The sequence below is a fragment of the Cylas formicarius genome, unplaced genomic scaffold (assembly GCF_029955315.1).
Source record: "Cylas formicarius isolate icCylForm1 unplaced genomic scaffold, icCylForm1.1 PGA_scaffold_10__41_contigs__length_53128322, whole genome shotgun sequence".
In the NCBI taxonomy this organism is placed as follows: Eukaryota; Metazoa; Arthropoda; class Insecta; order Coleoptera; family Brentidae; genus Cylas; species Cylas formicarius.
The window spans coordinates 12464998-12488083 of record NW_026844214.1 but is presented as its reverse complement, the minus strand read 5'-3'; the positions used below and the strand labels follow the sequence as shown (position 1 = coordinate 12488083).

General features: G+C 33.4%; 1 protein-coding gene across 8 annotated transcripts in view; it reads right to left on the bottom strand.

Annotated features, from left to right (window-relative positions):
- Positions 1–23086, bottom strand: part of LOC132708170 (inositol hexakisphosphate and diphosphoinositol-pentakisphosphate kinase) — a 54489-nt gene that overhangs the window by 25430 nt on the left and 5973 nt on the right. For 2 of the 8 annotated variants that reach the window (XM_060680318.1, XM_060680316.1), the window contains 14 exons: positions 21646–21843; positions 18399–18630; positions 18150–18304; positions 15536–15637; positions 14293–14491; positions 13967–14240; positions 11965–12153; positions 7438–7523; positions 7243–7380; positions 5002–5236; positions 4735–4943; positions 2868–3094; positions 2550–2807; positions 467–712 (listed from right to left, as the gene is read on the bottom strand). In XM_060680318.1, the coding sequence (XP_060536301.1) occupies positions 467–712; positions 2550–2807; positions 2868–3094; positions 4735–4943; positions 5002–5236; positions 7243–7380; positions 7438–7523; positions 11965–12153; positions 13967–14240; positions 14293–14491; positions 15536–15637; positions 18150–18304; positions 18399–18630; positions 21646–21843 (2748 nt within the window). Of the gene's footprint in view, positions 1–466; positions 713–2549; positions 2808–2867; positions 3095–4734; positions 4944–5001; positions 5237–7242; positions 7384–7437; positions 7524–11964; positions 12154–13966; positions 14241–14292; positions 14492–15535; positions 15638–18149; positions 18320–18398; positions 18631–21645; positions 21844–23086 lie in introns of all 8 variants that reach the window. The other 6 variants (XM_060680313.1, XM_060680317.1, XM_060680315.1 and 3 more) reach the window with 6 other exon arrangements.

Here is a 23086-nt window from a genome sequence, read left to right as displayed (position 1 = left end):
ATTTGTGGATAAACTACTAAATAGCTTAACGGTTATGTAAAATATGTAGAGTGGCAAAAAAAGATTTTACTGTTACTATTTTGTATGACTGACATTTAAAGTGGCGCATTCGTCATTCAAACAAATATATTAGTTATCCGCAGTAAAATTTTGAAATAGCTCACTTAGGTAATAGTATATTAGGCAACAAGTGCGGTAAACGGCATTTGACTCACGAGTTTATTTGGCACGGGCGGAGCGAGTAGAAAAAAGATATTTATTATTACAGCTTTAATAAAGCGGTATTTTGCTGTCTTTTTTTTTAAGTAAAGGAAAGGTATATGTATATTTTACGTCAAACCAGAAAACGTACATAATGTTCTATTTGAATTGCCAATTGGCAACGCTGGTTGAGGAAATATTTCAAAAATACACGAAAAAAGAAACTATTTGTGTGTTTTGCTATATCATTAAAAATACAACTTACAGAAGTTTTGCTAGCTGTAGACTCGTTACGCGAATGGGGTCTGAAACCGGGTCCAGGTGGAAGATTTTTCTGTACACAACAGTTAACGCCGGGACTAAAGTGTAATTCTATATGGAACCTTTCTTCGCTGCACGGATCTTTGGTAGGGTCTTCATAGAGCATTATCACTATTTGCGACATGTAATTTAATTCTGAAACCATCGAGACGTATTCCATGGCGCGCCGCCACTGTTCATCTTTGGTGACCTTCAACCCGACGGTAAAATCGGTAATCGGTAATTTCTTTCCATATTAATAAATTGATGAGTTTTTTTGGGGGTTTACGAAAAATCTATTTCTTACGTGGTCGACGTTTCGCCAATAAAATTGACTTTTTCGGGGTTAAAAGAGATCTGATATACCTAAAATCGTATTCTTAAATCGACCAATAATAATAAATCGTAATATTCAATAAAAATGCCAGCAAAAAAAAAAGAATAATTGTAAATGCATATGAAACAATACAGATTACTATCGCTAGTCGTTTACCATCTTGGTAATTATATACATTATATAATTATTCACATTAATTCGCACGGAATATTGTGACCAATTTTCAAGGTTTTACTTCTGGGATATATATCATACAAAAATGTTAAAAGTCTGAAATTTGAATTTGAAATTGAATAGCATTTTTGGATTCTACGATACCTAAATTTTACGTTTTGTAAATAATTTGTCCAAATGTAATCTAATTTCAATTTCTGAAATACATAAGTGTTTAAATTATGTCAGCGAAATTTAAAGTAGGTATTTTATATCTCAATTATATAAAAAAATTCCCTCCTATACAGGATGGGCAAAAATTTATTCTAATCTAATAGCTATACTTGATTAATTTAAATGGAATACCATATTCTTGGGAATGTACTTTTCAAATATTACGACGCTAACTTTTGGCGTTTATGGTATGTTTTATAATACTTTTAAGTTTTTTCTAAATTAAAGTTTTATTGATTCTCGTTGCCTATGCAATTTGAAAATATTAAATAATTTATTTAGGCTGTGAGTTTTTGTCTCGTTTGGCCATAAAAATATTATTTTTTGTAACTGTTGTATAGTTGGTCATGTAGATGTATTGTTTAGACCAAAAAAGAGCGCATTGAAATTATTTTTATTCTTGGAGAATACCATCAAAATTGTTTTTGGGATTCTCGACTTTATGATCAAAGATTTTCTAGAAGAAATCATCCCAACACAAATGTTTTTAAGAGACTAATGGAAATAAGTGGAAATGTTAGTTATAAAAGCACAATACAAGGAAATGTGTACGTGTAATAAACGAACTGATTATCTTGAATACCAAAGCCAATTAAACTAACTAAAAAGCATAATTAATAATAAAACGCCAAGTTAGCTATAGGACACCTTAAATCATTCATAATTGAAAAGTAGTTAGTAGTTAAAAAATATGATGTTCCATTTCAATTATTCAAATTATGGTCACTTAAACCTGTTATTAGTTTAGGATAACAAGGACCATACTGTAAAACCCGGTAAGTGTTTTATAACGTATTTTTTATGTGTGACAGTCTCCTGTAAACTTGCCTGACAATTTAAATATTTCTCATGCATCATAAGCGTTAATAAATGCGAAAATATATAGGGGTTCCAAATTAAAACAATTTTTCATAGTTTTGGGACCACCCGTATAGTATGAAACTAACATTAAAATGTTTACACATCCCCAAAGAAAAACATTTTGAGAACCATGCATTTTAGCCACAATATTCCGTGTCGTATAACCCTCTTATGTAAGGAAATAGAAAAAAAAAGATAAAAAATACAGGTGAGAAACAACAATGAAAGCCAACAACGATTAAATATAGCTAAAAACAAACGATACTAACAATAACCATAATAACCCATTTAGATTTTCAGTATCTGTTCTTTTATTTAAGGAAATCAAACAAAAAAGGTCATTTACATTTTTTCATTTTTATTTTATATATATTTTATTTAAGTTGCCGCTTTTGTAGATTGGTCGATTTAAGAACACGATTTTAAGTATGCGACCAAAATCCATCATTTTTATAAAACTTACATCAAGTAAACCGCCGAGCCTCAAAACAGTAAGGAGAGAATGGATGTGACTTTCGCTTGTAAAATAAAGCCTTGTACGCACGTGTCTCCCCGGACTCGAAACGCCGTGCGAATATCTCGGGTTTAGACGATTGACAGATTCGGATTCTTCTCCTGACTCTTCTATATTCCTCTGCAAGTCCGCCTTAATTTTTTTCAACAGAGGAGTGCAGATTCCCTGACCGATCGTTAATTTTTCCTGCGCAGTTAAACCGTATTCCTGAATTAAAAAAAAAGTTCTTAAAATAAACAAAACAAGAATTTAACACAAACACTTAACCTGGGGAATGACGATATCCGCTAAATTTTTCGCGTAGATATACAGCTCCTCCGCTTGTTCAAATTGTAAAGTATGTTGGTTGTGTTGTAGGTCGTATTTAATACAATCGTAAATGTCCGGAATCTTGCTTATGTCGAAAGTCTTGTTTTTCATATAGAAATCTTTTTCTATTTTGCCCCATCTTCGATGCATCAGCTCCCAAGTTTCCCCGTGATACAAAATTGCTTCTGGAATATACGGAGCGTTTAACAGTAGTTGCAAGGAACACTAATGTTAACATGAAAAGTTGAGATACGGGGCGTGGTAAAATATTTTTTTTTGAAGTCCCGCTTACGTCTTAGGGTCCTTAATGAGTTTACACCTATTTCTTCCATGACTGTTTATAGCAAATTAAGCTTTAAAATATTAGGTGATATAGGCGATACTAAACATAACCAAAAATCACAAATGTCAAGTGTGTATTACGTAATATTCGATTTCGAACGCAGTGTGCGAAAATAAATTGTAGTTATCCATAAATTGATGGAATTACAGCCAGGAAGTAGATAGTCTGTCGATTATTGAACTGAGGTCGCTTTTACTTGATGAAAATCCATTTATCAATATAAATAAGAACTTAAAGTTGAGATTTTCACGAAATTATATATTTTGACATGACAATTGTTTAAACACCGTGTCTTTATCAAATGTAATGGATGTAATTTGGAGTCCTGCACCTCTAACAATGCATCCTTAGTCTTATGCTACACTTCTTCAATGCTAGTTGGCGGCTCCAGTGACGCCCTCAGCTGTATTTGTTACGGCCGTTTGCTTCTCCGAGCAGAAGTCAGCGAACAGGTCACCTCTAGCATTCCTCATACCCAAACCATGGTATTCTATTATGTCTTCCACATATTCTTTTCCAATTTTTTTTCTCATGATTCTTTGTTATTGACAGTGCCTGTGCCACGTGTTCCTAGAACTTTCCTATCTGTTCGTCTTCTGCGTCCTGTGTTGGGGCATACAGTTATATTAATATCCATTGTTGTTGTTGCCATCTGTACCATGATTATTTGGTCGGAAATTGGTATGAAATTTTTCACAGCTTTGGCGCCATCGTTTGCAAATTGGATGGCGGAGTCAGAGTAAAAATAGGTTTGTACGCACATTCGTCAGCTGGCCTCTTTAGGCCGTCAATGAGCTTTAATCTTATGTGAGCTGACCAAGGCTTTTGACCCATGAGCTTTTAACTGCCAAAATGAAGCTTGCCAGATTTGAAACTTATTGAGTAGAGTAGTTGAGTAGTTATGACCTTAGTTTTCGTATTTATTCGTTTAAATGCGTATTATATTTAAGCTTAAGTTGGAAGAACATTCAAACAATAGAATTTTTTTTTCGAAAATAACGCCCTCAGTCTGTAGCTACTAAGAAGGTTGATTATTTATAAGTACTTAATTATAATGTATCATGTTCTACTGCATACTCATGTAAGTTACACTACTAGTACTGTGATTCTAGGTTTGTTTATTTTAAATTGCAAAAACCTGCTAAGAACTGTTTCTAGGATTGGCCACTGTGATCATTTATAATGTATAGAAAATGTCTATGGACAATAGATAACACATCTTTTTTAAAAGAAATCTATTTCTACTCTATTGTTAAATTTAAAGACAAAGTTTTGGTGTTTGCATTTTCGATGTTTTTGTTGTTTGATATCTGCTTGTTTTATATTCGACAGCATTCACAGTTATATACACGTTTCTATTTATACTACTTGTGAATTTTTTTGACCTACCACAATTAGGTTTTTGCAAAACGTAGTTTAGTTAATCACACAGGAATGAATTTTTATGTATTTATGTATTTATAAATAACGCATATCACTCACCCTTCGTTTTAGTGTCATCCTTTTTAATTTGAACAATCTCCATCAACGATTTAATCAAATTATGAATATGAACACAGCATTTGTAAGGATTTTTCACGAAATCTATCGCTTCGTTTATACTAACGGAATTGCACGGATTAATTTTATCTCTATCCGATTGCGTAAAATCCCTGTCGACTTGTAACATATCATGAAGTCTAGTCTTGCACCTAGGAACCATACGAAATATACCTCGGAAGCGACACATCCGAAATACGAAAAACTTACATGTTTTGATATTTACTGCTGTCGCAGTCGTTGTCTAACAGGCCGTTGGTATTAGCGCTTTTCACCATTTGCACCAAAATGGGCGTCAGTTCGCCTTCTAACGCGAGCAAACCTTTGGCGAATGCGGCGGCGGTCATTTGTACCCTTCCCTCGTCAGACGCGTAAATTTTCAAGTCGTGTCGAAACGTCGAATGCAGCCGTAGCAAGCCGAGTCCTTGGGCTCCTGCATATTCCCCTAGATGATAATAAACTCGTACCAAGAACAAAGTACGTAAACAATTATGGACCATATCAGTATTCCATGATTGACAAAAAATAAATGTCAAATTGTTGATCTTATAACTTAAAAATCGGTTTTTCTACTTAGTCCGATATAGTCCATTATGCTTCCGGCATAGAACAGTATGCTTCCGAAAACTTCAATGAAGCCACAACTTAGCACGCAGCATGTAATAGACACTTTGCTCGAATAATACCCTCACACAACTTCTGACACACACCCTTTTATGACGTTTATTTATCTCCAGATACTGTACGTATTAAACCATATTGTGACAAGCGACATTTGTAATGCAATGAAACGATGCTCCGGCAACCAAATTAACATACAAATCAAAAAATCATCATAAAGGTCCGCCACTACTGCAAATGATATATAAATTAACGAGAACTTAAGAGCAAATAAAATAGGACGACAATCTATAAAAGGTGAGCTTTTCTAACATAATTATCGAAATCATCGTAACTTGTTTCAGAAGCAAAGAAAAAATTAAAAAAAAATGGCCACTCGTTATAAATGTAATATATTTTTCATTATATTTAACATATGAAATGCTAAGAAATTGCTGAAAGTGTACTAAAATTAAAGTTTATAACTCAAATCAGAACTTTTGCAAAATAATTCAGAATTTGTAAAAAATAAATCAAAATTTTTGAGATCAGTTCTGGTATTATTTAGATAAAGAGAATCATATTTTTTATATGCCGAATTATGGTTAATTGGCGATGATCAAAATCTACAAGAATGTTAAACATTTTTAAAAGAAATGTACGCTTATATATGAAAGATGAAAAGATACGGGGAGCAATAAAAACGAACGAAAAAATTTCAAATCAAAATTTTAATGGATGTTTGTATAGCCCATTCGTATTTTTCTTATTTATATACATTTATATATAAAAAATGAAAAGATAAGGGGAACAATAAAAAATCAATATTTAACAATAACAATTTTGATAATAGCAACGAAAATATTTCAAATTAAAATTTTAGTGGACTTACTCGAAGATATCTACAACAATACCCAAATCGAAGGCAACTAGATCTTAAACTTTCTAGAAATCACCGTTGATGAAGAACAGGATATTTTAATTCATAAATAAGAGAGTGTATAGTAAATGTATTAAGATCGATGGTGGGTGGACAGTTGCAACATTTGATCTGAAGTTTCTTTTATTATTATTACCAAAATTGTTATTGCTAAATGTTGTTTTTTATTGCTCCCCGCATCTTTTTATATTTTAAGCATTTATTAAAAAAAAATCAGAAAAAATACCTTGAACGTTTTAAACTAAATAAGTCAAAATCCGACAGAGCTCGACGTAATAAGAAGAGCACATTTTTCTATGAACAATTAACATTCGTTTAGATTTTCACCAATCATGTTTTAACCATAGCCCAACAGAAAAAAAGATCGATTAATTTAAATAACTAGCATCCTCTTAGAGCAACGTCCAAATAATATTAAAATTCGTAATGTTCATTATATTTTGGTGTCCCTCCAGTTTAGAGAATGCCCATTTGTTGTGCATATCTAATGTTTCAATTGGCACTGTCCCCCATGTGAGACTTATGTCAGAAATTCTCACCTCCTTTCTAGAAATTCTGATATATTTTTCTGAAATTCCCAGTTAAAGAAATTGTCACTTCTTCCTCAAAAATTTTCCCTATTAAACTAAAACTTAGATTTTATTTTGGTTAGAGAGCTTTCGTAATAATAATATTCGGAGTTTATTGTGCCCTTTGGTGCTGTGCCATTATGTTCCAAATGAATGAGATTTTTAGAGTTTAACCAGCGTGTAATTCTAAACCCAATTCTGCAAATAAGCATTTTGGCGATATTAAACAAATGCCAGGACAGATCGGGAATAATACGCCAAACTATTTTTTTAAACTGACACCTTTTATACATCATCATAAGCGCTAACGAAAGAGACGATTCAAAAAAGCAAAATACGAACCGGCAAAATGTCTACCTTGTCCTCCTGGATACATGCAGCGAAAGATCCGACCCAATTCTTCTGCTTGTATTCTACCTGCCGGAGTCAGTTCGCCCCCCCATTTCAAAATTAACACCAAAGACGGTTCGGCAGGTTTATCTACTGAATCATTAATCAATATTTATGCGAAATCACTTTACAGAAATCGTTACTAACCATCGTCGGAGCTCGATCCTCTCGGCCTACCCTTCGGCTGATATTTCATTTGAACCTTCCTATTTATACCGGAGAAATGGCCGTACCTAAAAAACGGCAATGTGAGGCCGCACGACGAATTGCTTGCTGTTTCAAGAAATATCAAAAAAGATGTATGAATTGAAGATCCGTGAGTGTAACGTAACGGGGAAGGAATACGGCATGCGAACAGAGGTAAGACGTCGATTGGAGATTGATTGATAGAATTGCCGATAGAAAAGCCGTTTTAAGATGCAAATTTACTCCTCAAAGAATAATTCTTAGCGGAATAGCAGAAACGGTTTGTATCTATTGTATAAATTCCTAACAGTTACTACAGTAACATCACTTTTTCGATTCTCTAAATCTGAAAAGGGTGTTTGGGTATTAAAACAAATGTTAACAAAGACTCAACAGGATATTATTATTGATAAAAATTAAATTGTTTTTTTTTAGAGTTCGGAGGATATTTCAAATGCATCAACCATTAAGTTATTTTAGTAACAAGATGCTATGTGGATCTTTCTGAGTGTGAAATGTGTCCCTGGTACATTTACATCCTCCCTGTGTTTATTATTTTGTACTTGTATTGTTCCATTATTTTATAAAGAAAATATTTATATATCGGATGTGTGTTATAGTTCAAGAAGGTTTGTAATTACTATTGAAGTGATATTTTCTATTTGAAAGTATCCAAAGCCAATACAACATTCATAGATTCAAAAACGCTAGCGTCTTGTATTATTTTAAATTCTAAATATTTTATACAATAAAATTTAACATTTAGTCGAAAGCAATGAGACGAAGAAAAAATTGTCGGCCAAATTGCTCGTTATTATGTTAAATACTTTCGACAGTCTAAACACTAGCAATAAAGTAAGTCTATATATAATATTTATTTTTGAAGATCATGTATTAAATTAAAAATGTATAAAAATGATTACCATGCATTAAAATGATTTGACAAGAAAGCGTAGTTCGGAAATTGGGTTGCCTAGTGACGTCACCCACTAGTAATTTCGGGGACTGCCCATCTAAGCTTACGTATCCCGTAAGCGTATTTTGAATTATATGTGAAAAGTGAATTTTTACAAATCTAAATATATATATCTATCGATTTCTCCCACTGAAAGCTTTTGTTATATATTTAGGGTTTGTTTTCTTATGGAAGAAAATATATACGTTTAAAAAACAATTTAAATGACAAATCATTAAAACTCGTCTTTTTTTTTTTAATGGAAACACCCCATTTTTATAATTTTATCATATTTATATATCTAAAAAATGGTATTTTTGTATAAGGTTGCCTATATGTAATGTAAAATAGTAGCGATAAAACGTTTTTGCGGTTCAAAAGTACTACGACAGCGAAACATGGCGAAGAAAACAATCGAGTACTATAGAAATGTATATATAAAAATTAAATTTTCATAGAACTAAAATTTTTATTTTCTTTTAATATTCGTTTCACACTGTTTCATCTAGGCTTTCAGCAAATGTGAAAATGTTTTTGAATTTGTTCCATTTTAGAACTGTAACTGTCATTTCTAAAGTGATTTTTTTTCTGTTAACTTCTTGACCAACTAATATCCGCGTTGTATTGTTACAATGAAAAATGGTTTTATAGCTAATATATTGACATACATTTCAAAATATGTCAGAAGACTTAGGTGAATTACAGGCTGTGTAAATAAATCCACAAAAATGCAAACATTTTGTATTTTTTACAGGTTTTGAGAAAAGGCATCAACCCACAATAAACGGGCCACCTCGATATAAAGAGATACTACCTACACGATACATAAAAATGAATACAATATATTTATAGCAACAAAATAATATTTATTGAATGATAACAAAAAATATTTAAAAATCTAAAGACATATTATCGGTACTGAAGTCTCATAAAAATAGCAAAAATCACGTGGAATTTCTTTTAGATCTTGGAAATGTTAACTTTTTTTATAGTTATAATGTTATGTTTTGTCGCTGCCAGTAACTTGTATATTGTTGTCAACTTATTAAACATTTCGACGAGGCGTATCGAAAAGCTTATTGATATAACTCGTAAGAAACTTTTTGGAAACACACGGTAAAAAGGGTTATTCAACACAGCCGATACGTCGATAACGTCTAGAAGACACTTGTTTATATTAAGTTTAAGTAAAAGATACGATCACTTCTAATGTATGTATATAATAATGTATCTATATAACGCAGATAAAATAATTTTATGTTCTTTCAGGTTTATGTGCCAGGGTTTATTAGAAAATATTTTTCTAATAAATTCAATATTCAAACTTGCCAAAATCGCAAATAAATAAGAATCCTACTAACCAAAATCTGCTTTGTTGATAAATATACAAAATCAATCCCCGGTGGACATCGGTATGACCTAAAGCTTTTACCATTAAAGTGACCTCTTTATTTTTAGAACCGAAATACTGAAATTACGTAAATTACGTAAACCTGAAAGAACATAATATTATTAAAATTTAAAAGAAGGGAACCAGGAAGGTGCTAAAAATTATTGTAATGCAAAATTAACACTTGGCGTTTACAACCTAAATCGTCGTTTGGTTATCCTTATTAGGATAAAGGCTTTATCAAAACATTCTGAAAAACAAAAACCAAGAAATGGCTTATTTGTTAATCCGCCTAATACAAGCTGAGTTTTTAAATATATTTACACTTATATTTTATATATACGATAAATGCATTTTTTAAATAAATTTTTATGATGTGACTGCTGCCGCTTTTGTTATTAATTATCATAATATCCGTATCCACTTTGCGCGTTCCAATGTTCCAGGCTTTGAAGCGCGCAGTCGATACCCACCGTAAGTATTAGCTTTTGAATAGTTTCTCATTTTTTAGATCGCCATTAAGCGGAGTGACACCTTAAGTGGAGTTGAAAGGTATTTTATTAATAACATACTGATGAATTCTAATGTTTGTAATGTAGTTTAATTGTAAATTAAAAGGCCACTATCGACTGCAACATAAGTTATTTTTTTTACATTTTTCATTATTCTAAAATCTGTCAGGTTTTGAAGGTTTTTTGGAATTTCTAGTCTGAAAATTTGAATGGTCTATATCTTAGAGAAAAAATAATTTTGAAGTATATCGCTAGCTATCGACTTTCCAGAACCACGTGGAATTTGGGCAATAAGGCAGGCTTAACAACTGCACGCCAGTTTAAAGCAGCCTATAAACGATGATTGCTGACGAAACGTGAAATTAGTTGAACAATATGATTTCAAAAATTCAACTGCTTCGAATGTGACCTGTTATTTAAAAAATATTGTGTGTTAATATCGAATTTTGTTTTTAAAGAACTAATATCAACTATTGAATGTTTAAACTTTGTCAAAGAATTGAACAATATGAATTCTAAAATTAAACTGCCTGAAAGATTTGATCTGCTATTTAGAAAATGTTGTGGGTTATATATCAAGTTTTGTTATTAAAAAGCTAAAATCAATTATTGCATGTTTAAGGTGTTTATAAATTTTAGAGGCAGACATTGCAACTGCAACACAGAAACAGTGAGAACTTTGTGTTAATGTCACTTTATTTTAATTTAAGGCATTGATTATGATCTTGCTTTCTCTACTTTTTTAAAACAGTGAGCGGCATAGTCAATAATTTTTCAGTATAGTAATAAACGTTTGGAGCATTACACCTATATTGGTTAAAAAACGTCCCAATTACTATTAACAACATCCCAATAATTGACAATAATTGAATAATTTGTTCTCCGTTTTCGGTTTTAAATATATAATGAGTTTATTACAAGCATCCTTCCCAAATTATGATCATAAGATGCATGTGGCATCTCCGACTTGCATCTAGCCTAATTGCTTTATGTGTGGTACTTTCGGCAATCAACAAACCTTCAACAGGTTCTCTAGTTATTCCCATTCATTATATTAGTTCGCCGCTTAGAACTGTTGATGGGTTTTATGAATGAGTAGCGGAGTCTAATCTTTTATTAAGTCTGAGTGATGACATCTAACCGACTCGACCCTTTCTTGTCCTTTACTTATAAATAGATTATTGGTTGTTGAGTTTAACCACCAACAATCGATAGAAAGGGCGTAGTTACTTCTTGGGGGAGTTAAAAGCCCAGACACTACATAAATCTCCTGATTACTGAATTTCTGCTTAATAGTGGAATGCATACTGCCGCACTCCATTTGCATATGCCCAGGAACTGCTGCTACTTTTCAAATATAGTTATTTTTTTCTTTTTGGATAAACGAAGCAATGTATTCGTAAGCAAATTAAATGTCTTATTTCTAACAATAACTTCAGAAAATTCGTTACGAGGTTTACTAAAACCTCGCATGTCAAATTAGGGTCACAACTTGGTATTCGCTGTTAAGATAGAATAAACTGAACTAATTCTAATTTTTATCTTACGAGGTTCTAAAAGTAAAACGACGATATGAAAATTTTTTAAATATCATAGTGATTGTGAAAATGGCACTAAAAAAAAATACTTACATTTCCAAAACCGCTTTCAATTGTTCTAGTTTTCCCTGCTTCTCTTCTATTTCGGGATCAGCCTCGTGATGCTGAATTTCGGATAGAAGTGACCTCGCAATGTCCAATATTTCCTGTAACTGCTTCGGCCTTTTCAATTTCACATGACCGTGTTTATATCCATCGTACTTTTCGAAAATTTCAAAAAATCTAAAAAATAAATAACGGTGGCAGTTCACTGTTGTACTTTTTGAAACGGCGAAACTATAATTGGCTTGGAAGTAATCCTAGTAATACGTAATTTCATTAAGTAATAAATAATAATATACAGGGTCTTATTTCACTGACATTATATAATCGAATTAGTGAATCTGGACCACATCCTGATGCCGAATCGATACTTTGTTCGGTCCAAGTTGAATAAAAAAATCTAATTATTCATAACCTTAACCGGTCCTACAGGACAGATAATCGCGTGGGCTATGAAATAACCCAACGTTGCCAAAATATCACAACTTATTTGTTATTTTATGTTAATGCCATGGTTCTGGTACAAAACTAATCAACTACTCAACAATACATTTGTTGGTGTGGCTCATATTTATGCAAATGCGACTTAAAGTTGTCTGCATTTTCTCACTTTATTTTTAACACACTGCACCACAAACACTCTTAAAATGAACACTAATAGTTTTTTCAATAGCAACAAAAGTATCAAATAAGAGTATTGGACAGAATAAATTATAAGAAAAAGAAATAGTAAAAAAACTTTTGCGGAGTCTTGCAATACTAGTTTTGGTATAGTATCAGTGTAACTGATAAACGATCTTTGATCACATATATAAAAATATAATCCAACCGTCACAGCACATCATTAATAAGTGCATTAGGTATAAAACTACTGTTAAGTTGCCAGTGAAGAAGTGGATAAACCAAAATAAATGAAGTTCAATCTAGAATAAACTGGAAGTTTTCGTAGCTGGCGTGGTAAAGAAAATAACGAATAAACATTAAACTGCAGGCGTTATTCGCTACGGCTTCAGAATTACTAAATATTAAAGTTACGACTTCTTAAATAATTTGTGTATAACTTTTTCATGAATCTTTTATAAAATTTATGAATTCCTTGAGTAATTAATGATTTTTTTTTAAAAGCAAGAACCTTTTGGCGCTGCTAAAAATATTGGATGAGAGTATTTTTTGTGGTTTGAATTTGTGATATTAGATTTGGTTTGTAATCAAAATTAATGGAGAACTGCTTGTCGTATTAACAATTGGTGGTCAAATTTGCTTAATACTAATAATGAAAACAATTTTTTGTCGGAGTTTGAATTTATGTAATTAGCAATATCGTTGCTGACAATTAATCAGGAATTCTTTGTAGTGTTCGTGGACTAAAGAATAAAATACTGAAAACATTTTTTTGGGGGGTGAATTTAAAATTAGCAACGTTCATAATATAAATATATCAGGAACCCTTTGTAGTATTAGCAGATAAGAAATTAGTCCGCTGAATTACGCTGAATATGAGGGTCACTTAAAAAGTTTCCGACTTAACAGTGATATAAGACACTTCTCCCTGCGATGCTCCCATCTCTACAAAAAGAAGTCGCTTGGGACTAGACCTGGTGGCGGATGGTGGAGCAGTTCAAACTGAAATTCGTATGATGGTGTATCCAAACCTAAACTGCGCTAACAGCATTGGAAATGTTCATTCGAACACGTTTTCGGTCTAACTAGAGTCAATACTGCACCCAATGCGCGGACAGCCTTCTCATGCCTATATCTTGATTTAAAATGTGTCAGATGCTTTTATAATGCCTGGCTTATCGCTGTCATTAATTCATACTCCTGAAAGATCCAGTTGCACGATAAGCATTTTAAACGAAATATTTTCAGCAATTTTTACGAACGACCGTTTTAACCAGTATTTTTGCCATTCATGCCTCGGTGGTTAGATTCATTTATTAAATTATACGATGTCACTTCAATTACACCCTGTATATATAAATAAAAACCATACTTTGGATGACGAACTTCAACTTTCATTTTCTGTTTGGGAGTCCTATCGCCGTGCCTAATTACGGCGGTGACGCATCTCAACTCCATCATTTTACCAAACGTGGTGGGAACTATTGGGGGATCGTCGAGCTGAAAGGGTACAGACCACGGGATGTGTAACGTCGGAGCTAACTCTCTTAATATCATGTTTCCTAATATCTTAGCGGAATCGTCGTAGTACTTATTCGAGTTTTTGACGAAACTAAATCCATTTACGTCACATACGTAAGACTTTCCTAAGGTAGATGGCGATTATGATCATGAAAAGATTCGATTGTTGTTCCGTACCGTTAGCCCTCAACAAATCGAATCCGCAAACTGCTTGTTTAAAAGCGAGGCACACTTTTCTCGAAATCAGCTTCTCCGCGTTATTTAATATCACCGGGTATCGAATTTCCTTCCCTTCCCTATCTCTTTCTACTTTTCCATCTAACGCGGGTGATTTCCTAGCTTCCGCGTGAGCGTAGTCAGGTCCCACCGTATACACCTAAATAGTAGATACGCCATGCTACAAGTGGAGATATGAAGCGTCTCAAAGTATATATCATCTTGCCTTTGAGGAATCCTCTCCCAAAATTAATTACGACCCTCATACCTGTTGTTAATAGGTAATCACAACAACCAATAACTTATTGATTGTTGAATAGCCCGTTATACAGTGCGTTTATCAAAGCTTCTTGCGATTATATTACTAATGTTTCCGTTATGTCGCGTCGAAATTACATTTCATTAAATGCAAAACAAATTGTGAAAAATATGTATGAATGTTTGATAACTACAGGATTGATTAAACAAGAAGCTTTAAAAGAAACCTGCCTACTTGCAAAAACGTCAATATTGTAAGAAGTGAATTACTGAATAGAATCTCATCCTCTGGACAATAGTGAACAAGACATAATGGGTAGGAAAATATATTTGCTGTATTAAAACCGGATTGTTCCTACTTTGGCTAAACTGAAAAGATAGCTAGAAGACGAAACCAATATAATTATTAGCCGCGCCACCCTCCGTAGAGTTATTTGTAAAACGGAATTTTAATACCGCAAAATACACACAATCTACCTAGATGAAACGACCCAGTATCCAACGGATGGGTTGATTCCAGTAAAAAGTATAAGATAAACGCACCTGCAAGTACATTTTTGAAACGAGTTACAAAAAAAGGCAAGTTTTGGAAGCGCTAAATTCATATGCCATTAAAAACAATATGTATGTGATAGTCTAGCTGAACAGGACATACTCTGTTAGGTCTACCTCCATATCATTGTATATTCAACCTATTAGAACATTTATGCTAACAAGTAAAATCAAATTTACAGCACGTTTTCAAAATTTTACTTATTTAGGTAATTATGAATACCAATATAATCTTTATATTTTTAAAACACCTTAAAAGTTCGTCGCTGATGCTCTATCCTACAATATCCACTGGTCAGGTGTTTTATTGCCGTCGGCAGGTTACTTCAATAATTGCCCTCAAAAGCCATAACGATATACTTTGAGACAAAGTGTACATTTTTATGATTTATACCTTTACATCCGTACCGTCTGTTGGCATAAAATCTTCGTAGATGTAACTGCCGGTTTTTCTTACTCTTGATTCCGGGGAGTAGACGCTGCTACGACTTCCGATCTAAATGTTTTGGACAATAAAAGGTGACGTGCGATTCGATATTTTTTCATTTCTAGATTAAACTAACTAGACACAGTGCAAACAGACCGAGTATTTAACGGCGAAGGGTTTTTTAAATGTTACAAAAGCGAGTATTGAATTTTACAATGTTACAAACGGCCAAACATCGACGAGCTGGAATATTTCATCAACATCATTGCACTTAGAAGTTAGGAGTTTTTTATATACTTTACGAATGGCCTAAAAAAGCAATCTAAAAGGATCCGTGTACCTTAAGGTCGTTCATTAGATCCAATCGTTCAAATACGGAATGCCAGAGATTGTCACTAACGGGGAAGAGAGATACTCCAATCCTAAAGAGAGTGTTAATGTTTTTGTTAAATTTTTTGGTGGGTTTACCAACACTCCCCAAAAAAAGAATAAGCTGCTTCTCATAAAGTTGCTTTGGCAAGGAAGCAAGGAAGGAAGCCAGAAAGAAGGGAAGTCTGTGTTGATAATATTATCTTTTGGGAGGTTATTCAAGATGTCGTTAACTTGATAACCCACAACAATATAACTTCATAAACGGGACAAGACCATCAGTAAGCTAGCTTGCTCTACAGAATTCAATAATAAAGCTATGAACCACAGAAGGCAAGTACATGTAGTAAAGGGTTTCCCAATAAGAATGCTCGATATTTGCCAACCTGGCATTGCAAGGTCGAAAGTAACACACGCTTTATCTCTGCCAGGAGTATTCAGTTGGCTTTGACATTTAATATGGGGCTGTATACAATTGAGCAACGTGTCGAAATGGTTAAAACTTATTACCAAAACCAACGTTTCGTTCGGCAAACTTCGTCGAGTTTATGGTGTCCATGATCGTCCTACTTAGTCTTCAATTAATGCAAAAATTTAAAGCAAGTGGGCCTGTCGCAGATCGACCAACGACTGTACGCCAATTAACTCATGAATTGGTATCCAATGATCATAGACTGCGGAGTGAATTCTCTAACTGGTCGCTAGGAGTATGACCCTGATTTGGGGAAAAAATTATCTTTAGTGACGAGGCGCACTTCTGGTTGATTGACTTCGTTAATAAGCCGAATTGCAGAATTTGGAGCAACGAAATCCCGCCCGAAGAAGTGGCTCGGTGAGTTGGAAGACGTAGCAACGTGCCGTACTCTACATGATACATTACTGCATAAGCAGTTTGAGTAGTCTGATACATATCGCGAAATAACGACGTTAACTGGCCGCACAGGTCATGCGATTAAACTCCGATGGATTTTTTTCTCTGCTATGCCGATAAACCACGGTCGGTTGACACTGTTAAAATCAACATCAGACGCGGAATTGCTGCAATTGAGCCACATCGTTATAATGAGGTCATTGAAAACTGAACTTTCAGAATTCGACTCATCAGGCAAAGCCGCGGCGAACATTTAAGTGACAGAATTTTTAAAACATATATAAACTAAAATAAATAATATGTTATTTAAGGTTTTTATTTTCTTACACTTTAAAAATCAAGCGTTCTTATTTCGAAATCACATCTGCGTAACAGAATACAGTACCAATCGTTTCATAGATTTATGGCTAGTAGCGGCGTTCCCTAATTTAGCGCCATTGATTTTTTCGCTTTTTATCAATGCTAGTAGTTGATAGAAAAATTATGCTCTTTGCTGATGAGATGTGATTGTTTAGAATATTTAATTGATTAACTGATGCTTTCTGGGTTTATTGAATAAAGATAAATGCTGCGGAATATCTCTTTCAAATATAACTGCTTAAGCAAACAATTTCAATTTATTTATAAGTATGCAATCATCGGCGACTTTCCCCTGCGCCTTCACCAAATCCAGCTCGACTGGCAGTAAACTAAACCGGCTAAAGGGTCGGCTATAGTTAAATTTTAAAATTTGTATATAGATATTATCTGCCGACTTACCATTTATTGTTTGTAAAATTGATATGAATAGTTAATAAGCCTCTGTCTTTCTTTCTATAACTTAATGACCACCTGGCCAAGATGACCAAGCATGTGTTTTTATCGAGAAATTCTACAGATTTTGCAAGCGAACATTCTTTAACTATGAAGCATATTGCAACCAATGTTTAAAAAGTACATAACTCAAATTGAAAACACACAAAGTTTTTAAAATGTTTGCACTTTCATCTAAATGGTTTAGTAATAGTGATTTACCAGAAAGAAACGGCTTAATTATGTTGCCTATTAGCCGCCTGTGTTGCTGTATTTCACCTAGTAATTCCAAAAAACGTTTTGATGAAAGGTTCTCTTTACGAGTTGGTGAAATTATTAAATGACTTCTGTGTGTGACATTGACTATTTGTCTTGATGACTCACAGACTACCAAATTAGTTAAACATAATTTTTTGTTACAGAGAATATAGTATATTTTTTCTTTTTACTATTATTTTACTGGAGAGAATATAGGAAATACATGTTAGAATAAAATTGTCTTTTAATTGGATGTTAATTAACGAGGTTATACAATATTAAGTCACAAACCTTTCTAAAAAGTCTCTGACTGCCCCCGCCTGCGCACGTCGGATAATATATATAAATATTATGATCTTCGGCAGATACTGGCTTCTCAACAAACGGTTTGTTAAAAATAACGCCATTAACTTCGACGTGATCTTCAGATTCGACTAATTCATGATCTACAAAATGGACATCTTTTTGAAAAAAAAAACAAGACATTAACAAACGCAACACAAACTCGCGAGATGCTCTGGTGCATTGCATAAACTTTACCTTTGGGATTCGGACTATCTCTGTCCAATACGGCATATCTGGGGATTTCGATTCCTTCGGCGTCTAAAGTAGAATAGACTTTTCTTCTATCTTGAATGTCATACTGCTTAGGCAAATTATTTATAACGTATGGATTGTAGAGTTGGGCGTATTGAATTGCTTTATCCAAAGGAAAACCTTTCGAGTGGAACGAGATTAAGCAGTCGCATGGCGGCCATTCTTCAACAGGTTTCTAAAATCAAGTCAAGCTGTAAAGCCTCACATTTGAGGTGTTGATTAACTTTTTCTTGAAATAAGTGTATTTAGTTTTTTATAAATATCTAGATAAAGCTTAGAAACAAACATGCTTGTTTAAATTCTGCAAACGAAAGAAATTGGGAAAACACCACCGCCTTTCACAGTTGTTTCATAGTAGCTGTAGAATATTTATTAGATGCTTCAAGATAGCTTCATTATAGTGTTTTACGGAGTACATGTTCTAGTAAAGCTTCTAAGAACGCTATAATAGCTTTTTAAAAAAACTTGAAGTAACCAACATCAAAGGTTTTATAGGAAACGAAAACGTTTGGGATGTAATATTATAAAACTTAAAGCGTTTTGATATTTATCTATTTATGATTGTCAATTTCAACTGGCATTTTCAGAGATCACGCTTCCTTCAATGCGAACACGCACAAGTGACATGGACATAAAAACTCTTATAAAAGCAAAGGTGTCTTATAAATATAGATTATCTAATATTAAAACCTTAAGCCGTGACAAATGTTAGTTGTTAGTTACATCCACCATAAAAAATCTAAAAATCTAGAAAATATTGGTAAGACCTGGAACTGACGGACGCAGTATTTTCGCTTGATATATTGTTCTCCCGATAACAAAATATTAGAAGAAAAGGAGGATGTTGCTAGAAAGACTTCTTCACATTTTGCAATGTAGACCTTATTTCCTAGCCAGCCTCGGTTTTTGGTCTTAATGACTTTGGAGTTTCGTCAAAGATAGGTTTACAGTATGATAACAGTTAATAATTTGTAAAAACTTCAGAATGAAATCCAAGAAACTTTTCAGCAAGGTCGAGTGTGCTGTGCGGCCGCCTAGATACAGCTAAATTGGCCATGGACCTATTTCGAAAAGTACTTGTCGTAAAGACTTATGAACAAATTTATGAGTAAAACAGCTAGGAGAAAATGCTGCAAATTGTTTGTCATTTTTGGAAATAAATGTCGGAATGACTGAATGCATTTTGTCAAACTTGGAGTTGTGGGATAAGGATTCGTTCTTGGGCGATCAACGCTGGCCAGAGCTGATTGATTCGTATCGCCGCCAGATGGCGTTTTGTGACATCACTATTTTTCTTGTATTACAATAAAGTCAACCAAGAGTCTAACACGTTAGGGAAAACCGATATATCAACAGTTATACTTTTAATGCTTTTAGAATAAACATAAAATATATCAAACACTTGTGCAGGTGAAAAAGAAATTTTTTACAAACAAAGCCACCAAAATGCACACTATAAATAGCTGTAATCTTATAATTATATATATAATTTTATTTTGTTATCCAAAGGACACCTGGATTTTAAAAAATTCGAATTTCAGGTGGACAGATGAGCAATATCATTCATATTCATATTGAATGAGCTTTTACTTGATGAAAATCTATTTATCAAAATAAATAAGAACTAAAAGTTCAAAATTTTCAAGAAATTATATATTTTGACATGACAATTGTTTCGACAACACCGTGTCTTTATCATTACATTACATTTGATATAAGACACCGTGTTGTCGAAACAATTGTCATGTCAAAATATATAATTTCGTGAAAATCTGAACTTTTAGTTCTTATTTATTTTGTTAAATATAATATATTTTAATAGCAAATGAACGGAATGAACGGAACGGAACGGAACGGAACAAGTGTTAGACCTTTATTTAGCTACCTTTTGTTGGCATAAAAGTGAAATCGTGGCATTTAATTTTTTTGAGAAAAATTTCTATTTGCTGTGATGGTGCAATCTAAATCAGTCCGCTGCAATACTTTTATAAACTTTCACTGGTGTTTATGCGGTACTACAAAGGAGTTGCTCTTGAGTTTCATTGTACAGATCTTTTGGCATCTGCTTAATTTTCGCTGATTTTCTGACTTGGTGAGTTGTATCAGTTCAGTTTTCATTGGTCTTGCTTGGGCATATAGTATTTATCACGCTGCAGTTCCTTTGCATTTTCTGCGAGTGATTCTTGGGCCTTCCGGGTACTAGTGCGAGTATTAAGTAACTTCCCTCAGTCTAGTCACGCTTATTGTCTACAAGATTCATTGAAAAGTTTGAAGGGTTCCATCTTTGATACATCAAAAAGCAATGTCTATACAGACGTCCAATAAAAAATATTGTTTTTGAACCAAAGGTGCGGTTACCGAATATCATTGTGCTGGCTCCCTAGCCACTCCGGAATGATACATAATCAGACATTAGATGGTTTGACTCCTGGTGCAAGGTGCCTCCATGCCTCCGCTGGATTTGCGTCCACCCTTCCCAGAATTTATTACCAGTGTGAAAAAGAAAGTAAGGAAAATGTGTAATTTGAAATGGAGAGATTGGAGCCAAGGTAAAGAGAGAATGTATTGTCAAGGTTTGACAAGAATTTCACATTCTCACTTTTGGTTTCATAAACTGCATCTATCAAGAAAGGAAATAGCAGAGCTATGTAGAATTAGAAGCGGTAATTGTTTTGTTCTTCACCTTATCATCTTCATGGAACAAATGTCAAACCTTCAGTCCTTTGTGCTAGTGTTGAAACTCGAATTTTGTATGACGAGATGATTTTGTTTTACCCGTCTCGCATGCAGTTTATTTCTCGATTGAGTGTAGCTTTTTTAGATGCCTGCAGAATATCAACTTTTAGCTGCCTTTAGCAATTTAGCTCATTTGGCATGTAATAATTCTCAAAGTTCCTACTTGTATAAAAACCGAAAATTGTTGACAGACGTCGGTAATGGGCGATTGATCCGAGCCATCATGCCCAATATGGCATGAAGAGTAAAAGAAGAAGAAGTGTTCGACTCGTTTACTTAACACTCCTCAATTTACTCGTACAAACCCGTAACTAGTGGCGTTTATTAAACTTATTAGATAATTATTAATAATTAGATAATATTGGAGCTATTTCATATTAAGCTAAATAATATTGGATGGACTTGGGTATTGGGTATTTTTGCTATGCTCTTTTATTACTAGTAATAAGATTACCTGTAATATAACATCTTCCGGAAATACCGTGACTTTAATGTATTCGAATTCCTGCAATCGAGTTAATATTTCCTTCATCGGCTTGCTCTGTGTTTTCTTTTCCATAGCGCAGACTCCAACAATGACAACTTTTCCCCCATTCTCCATATCTTGGGGGTCGAGCGTCGAATTGTTGGGATCGCATAATTCCAAATCCCCCTGAAAACGTCAGTAACATTTCACAGCAGTGCTTTTTTTAACGTTAGGGACTGTCATGCCAATCTTGAGTTTTAAGGTTATATAGCGCACAATAAATCAATTTTTCATGCAACACCAAATCATCAACACAATAATTTAAATCTGTCAACGCAAATACCAACGTCAAAATCCTCCCTTTCGTCGTCGATGAAAAACATTGCTTCAAATTTTTTCGAAAATAAAAAACTGTGGATATATCGAGTTGAAAAAAATTCGCTTGTAAATATTATTAAGTCGACGAATAATCTTATCAAGATTGCCTTACAGATATGTAGGTACTAATAATTCCAGTATTGCAACAAGTAACACGTCTATTCGTCCAATGAGAAATATTTGAAACTGCAAATTATGAACAAATTTAACTTAATATTTTTCAAATTTCAAGTTTCCATTGAGATGAGAATATAAATATTTAAAAATTTTGTTCGGATATGATTTAGCGCAGTAATAAAGTTTGTTTCATTTAAACAAATATATTTTCAAACATTATTATTAAAAAAAATACATTTCAACATAAAACGATTATAACCACCACACCACAGACAAGATGGTAAATCGCACACCCTAAAAAATTTGTTTATTATTGATTGTCCTCAGCTTGCGTACGTACTACCTCAAACTTTGGATCGCTATCGCTAATCAAAACAGTTTTCAAGAAAAGTTAACCATCATGCTTAGGTATGTTATATATACAGGATTATTCTCGATTCACCCTATATTGTGGCCAAAAAACAAGATTTTCAAAAAGTTTCACTTTTAGGATGTGCAAGGTTCTATAACCTTTTTTTCACTTTTTAAAATTACTTTTATTATATAGTTTGTCTTAAAAGTTTTGGTTTATGGCTGTGTATGGTGCAAGTTCTGTTATTAACACCTACAACTTAAGGCAAGTTCAAAAACCAACGGATAAAACGACTAGGTAGGTATTATAAACAAGAACATAGATTATAACTATTATAATGCATACGATTTTTAAAAATTTATTAACCAAGTTATAACGACAAGTAATTAAAGTTAAATAAAAATGAAGAAAAACATGTATTTAATTTTCAAAATCTCGACAGTTCCACTGTTTTCTTGGAACTGTTGCTAACTCTGGACAACAGTTGAGGGGTTGCAATGTTAAAAGCGTCTCTGGTGTGGTTGCAAGCGTGTTGTAAACGATTCCTTTTATGTATCTCCACAAATAGAAGTCTAGTGGTGT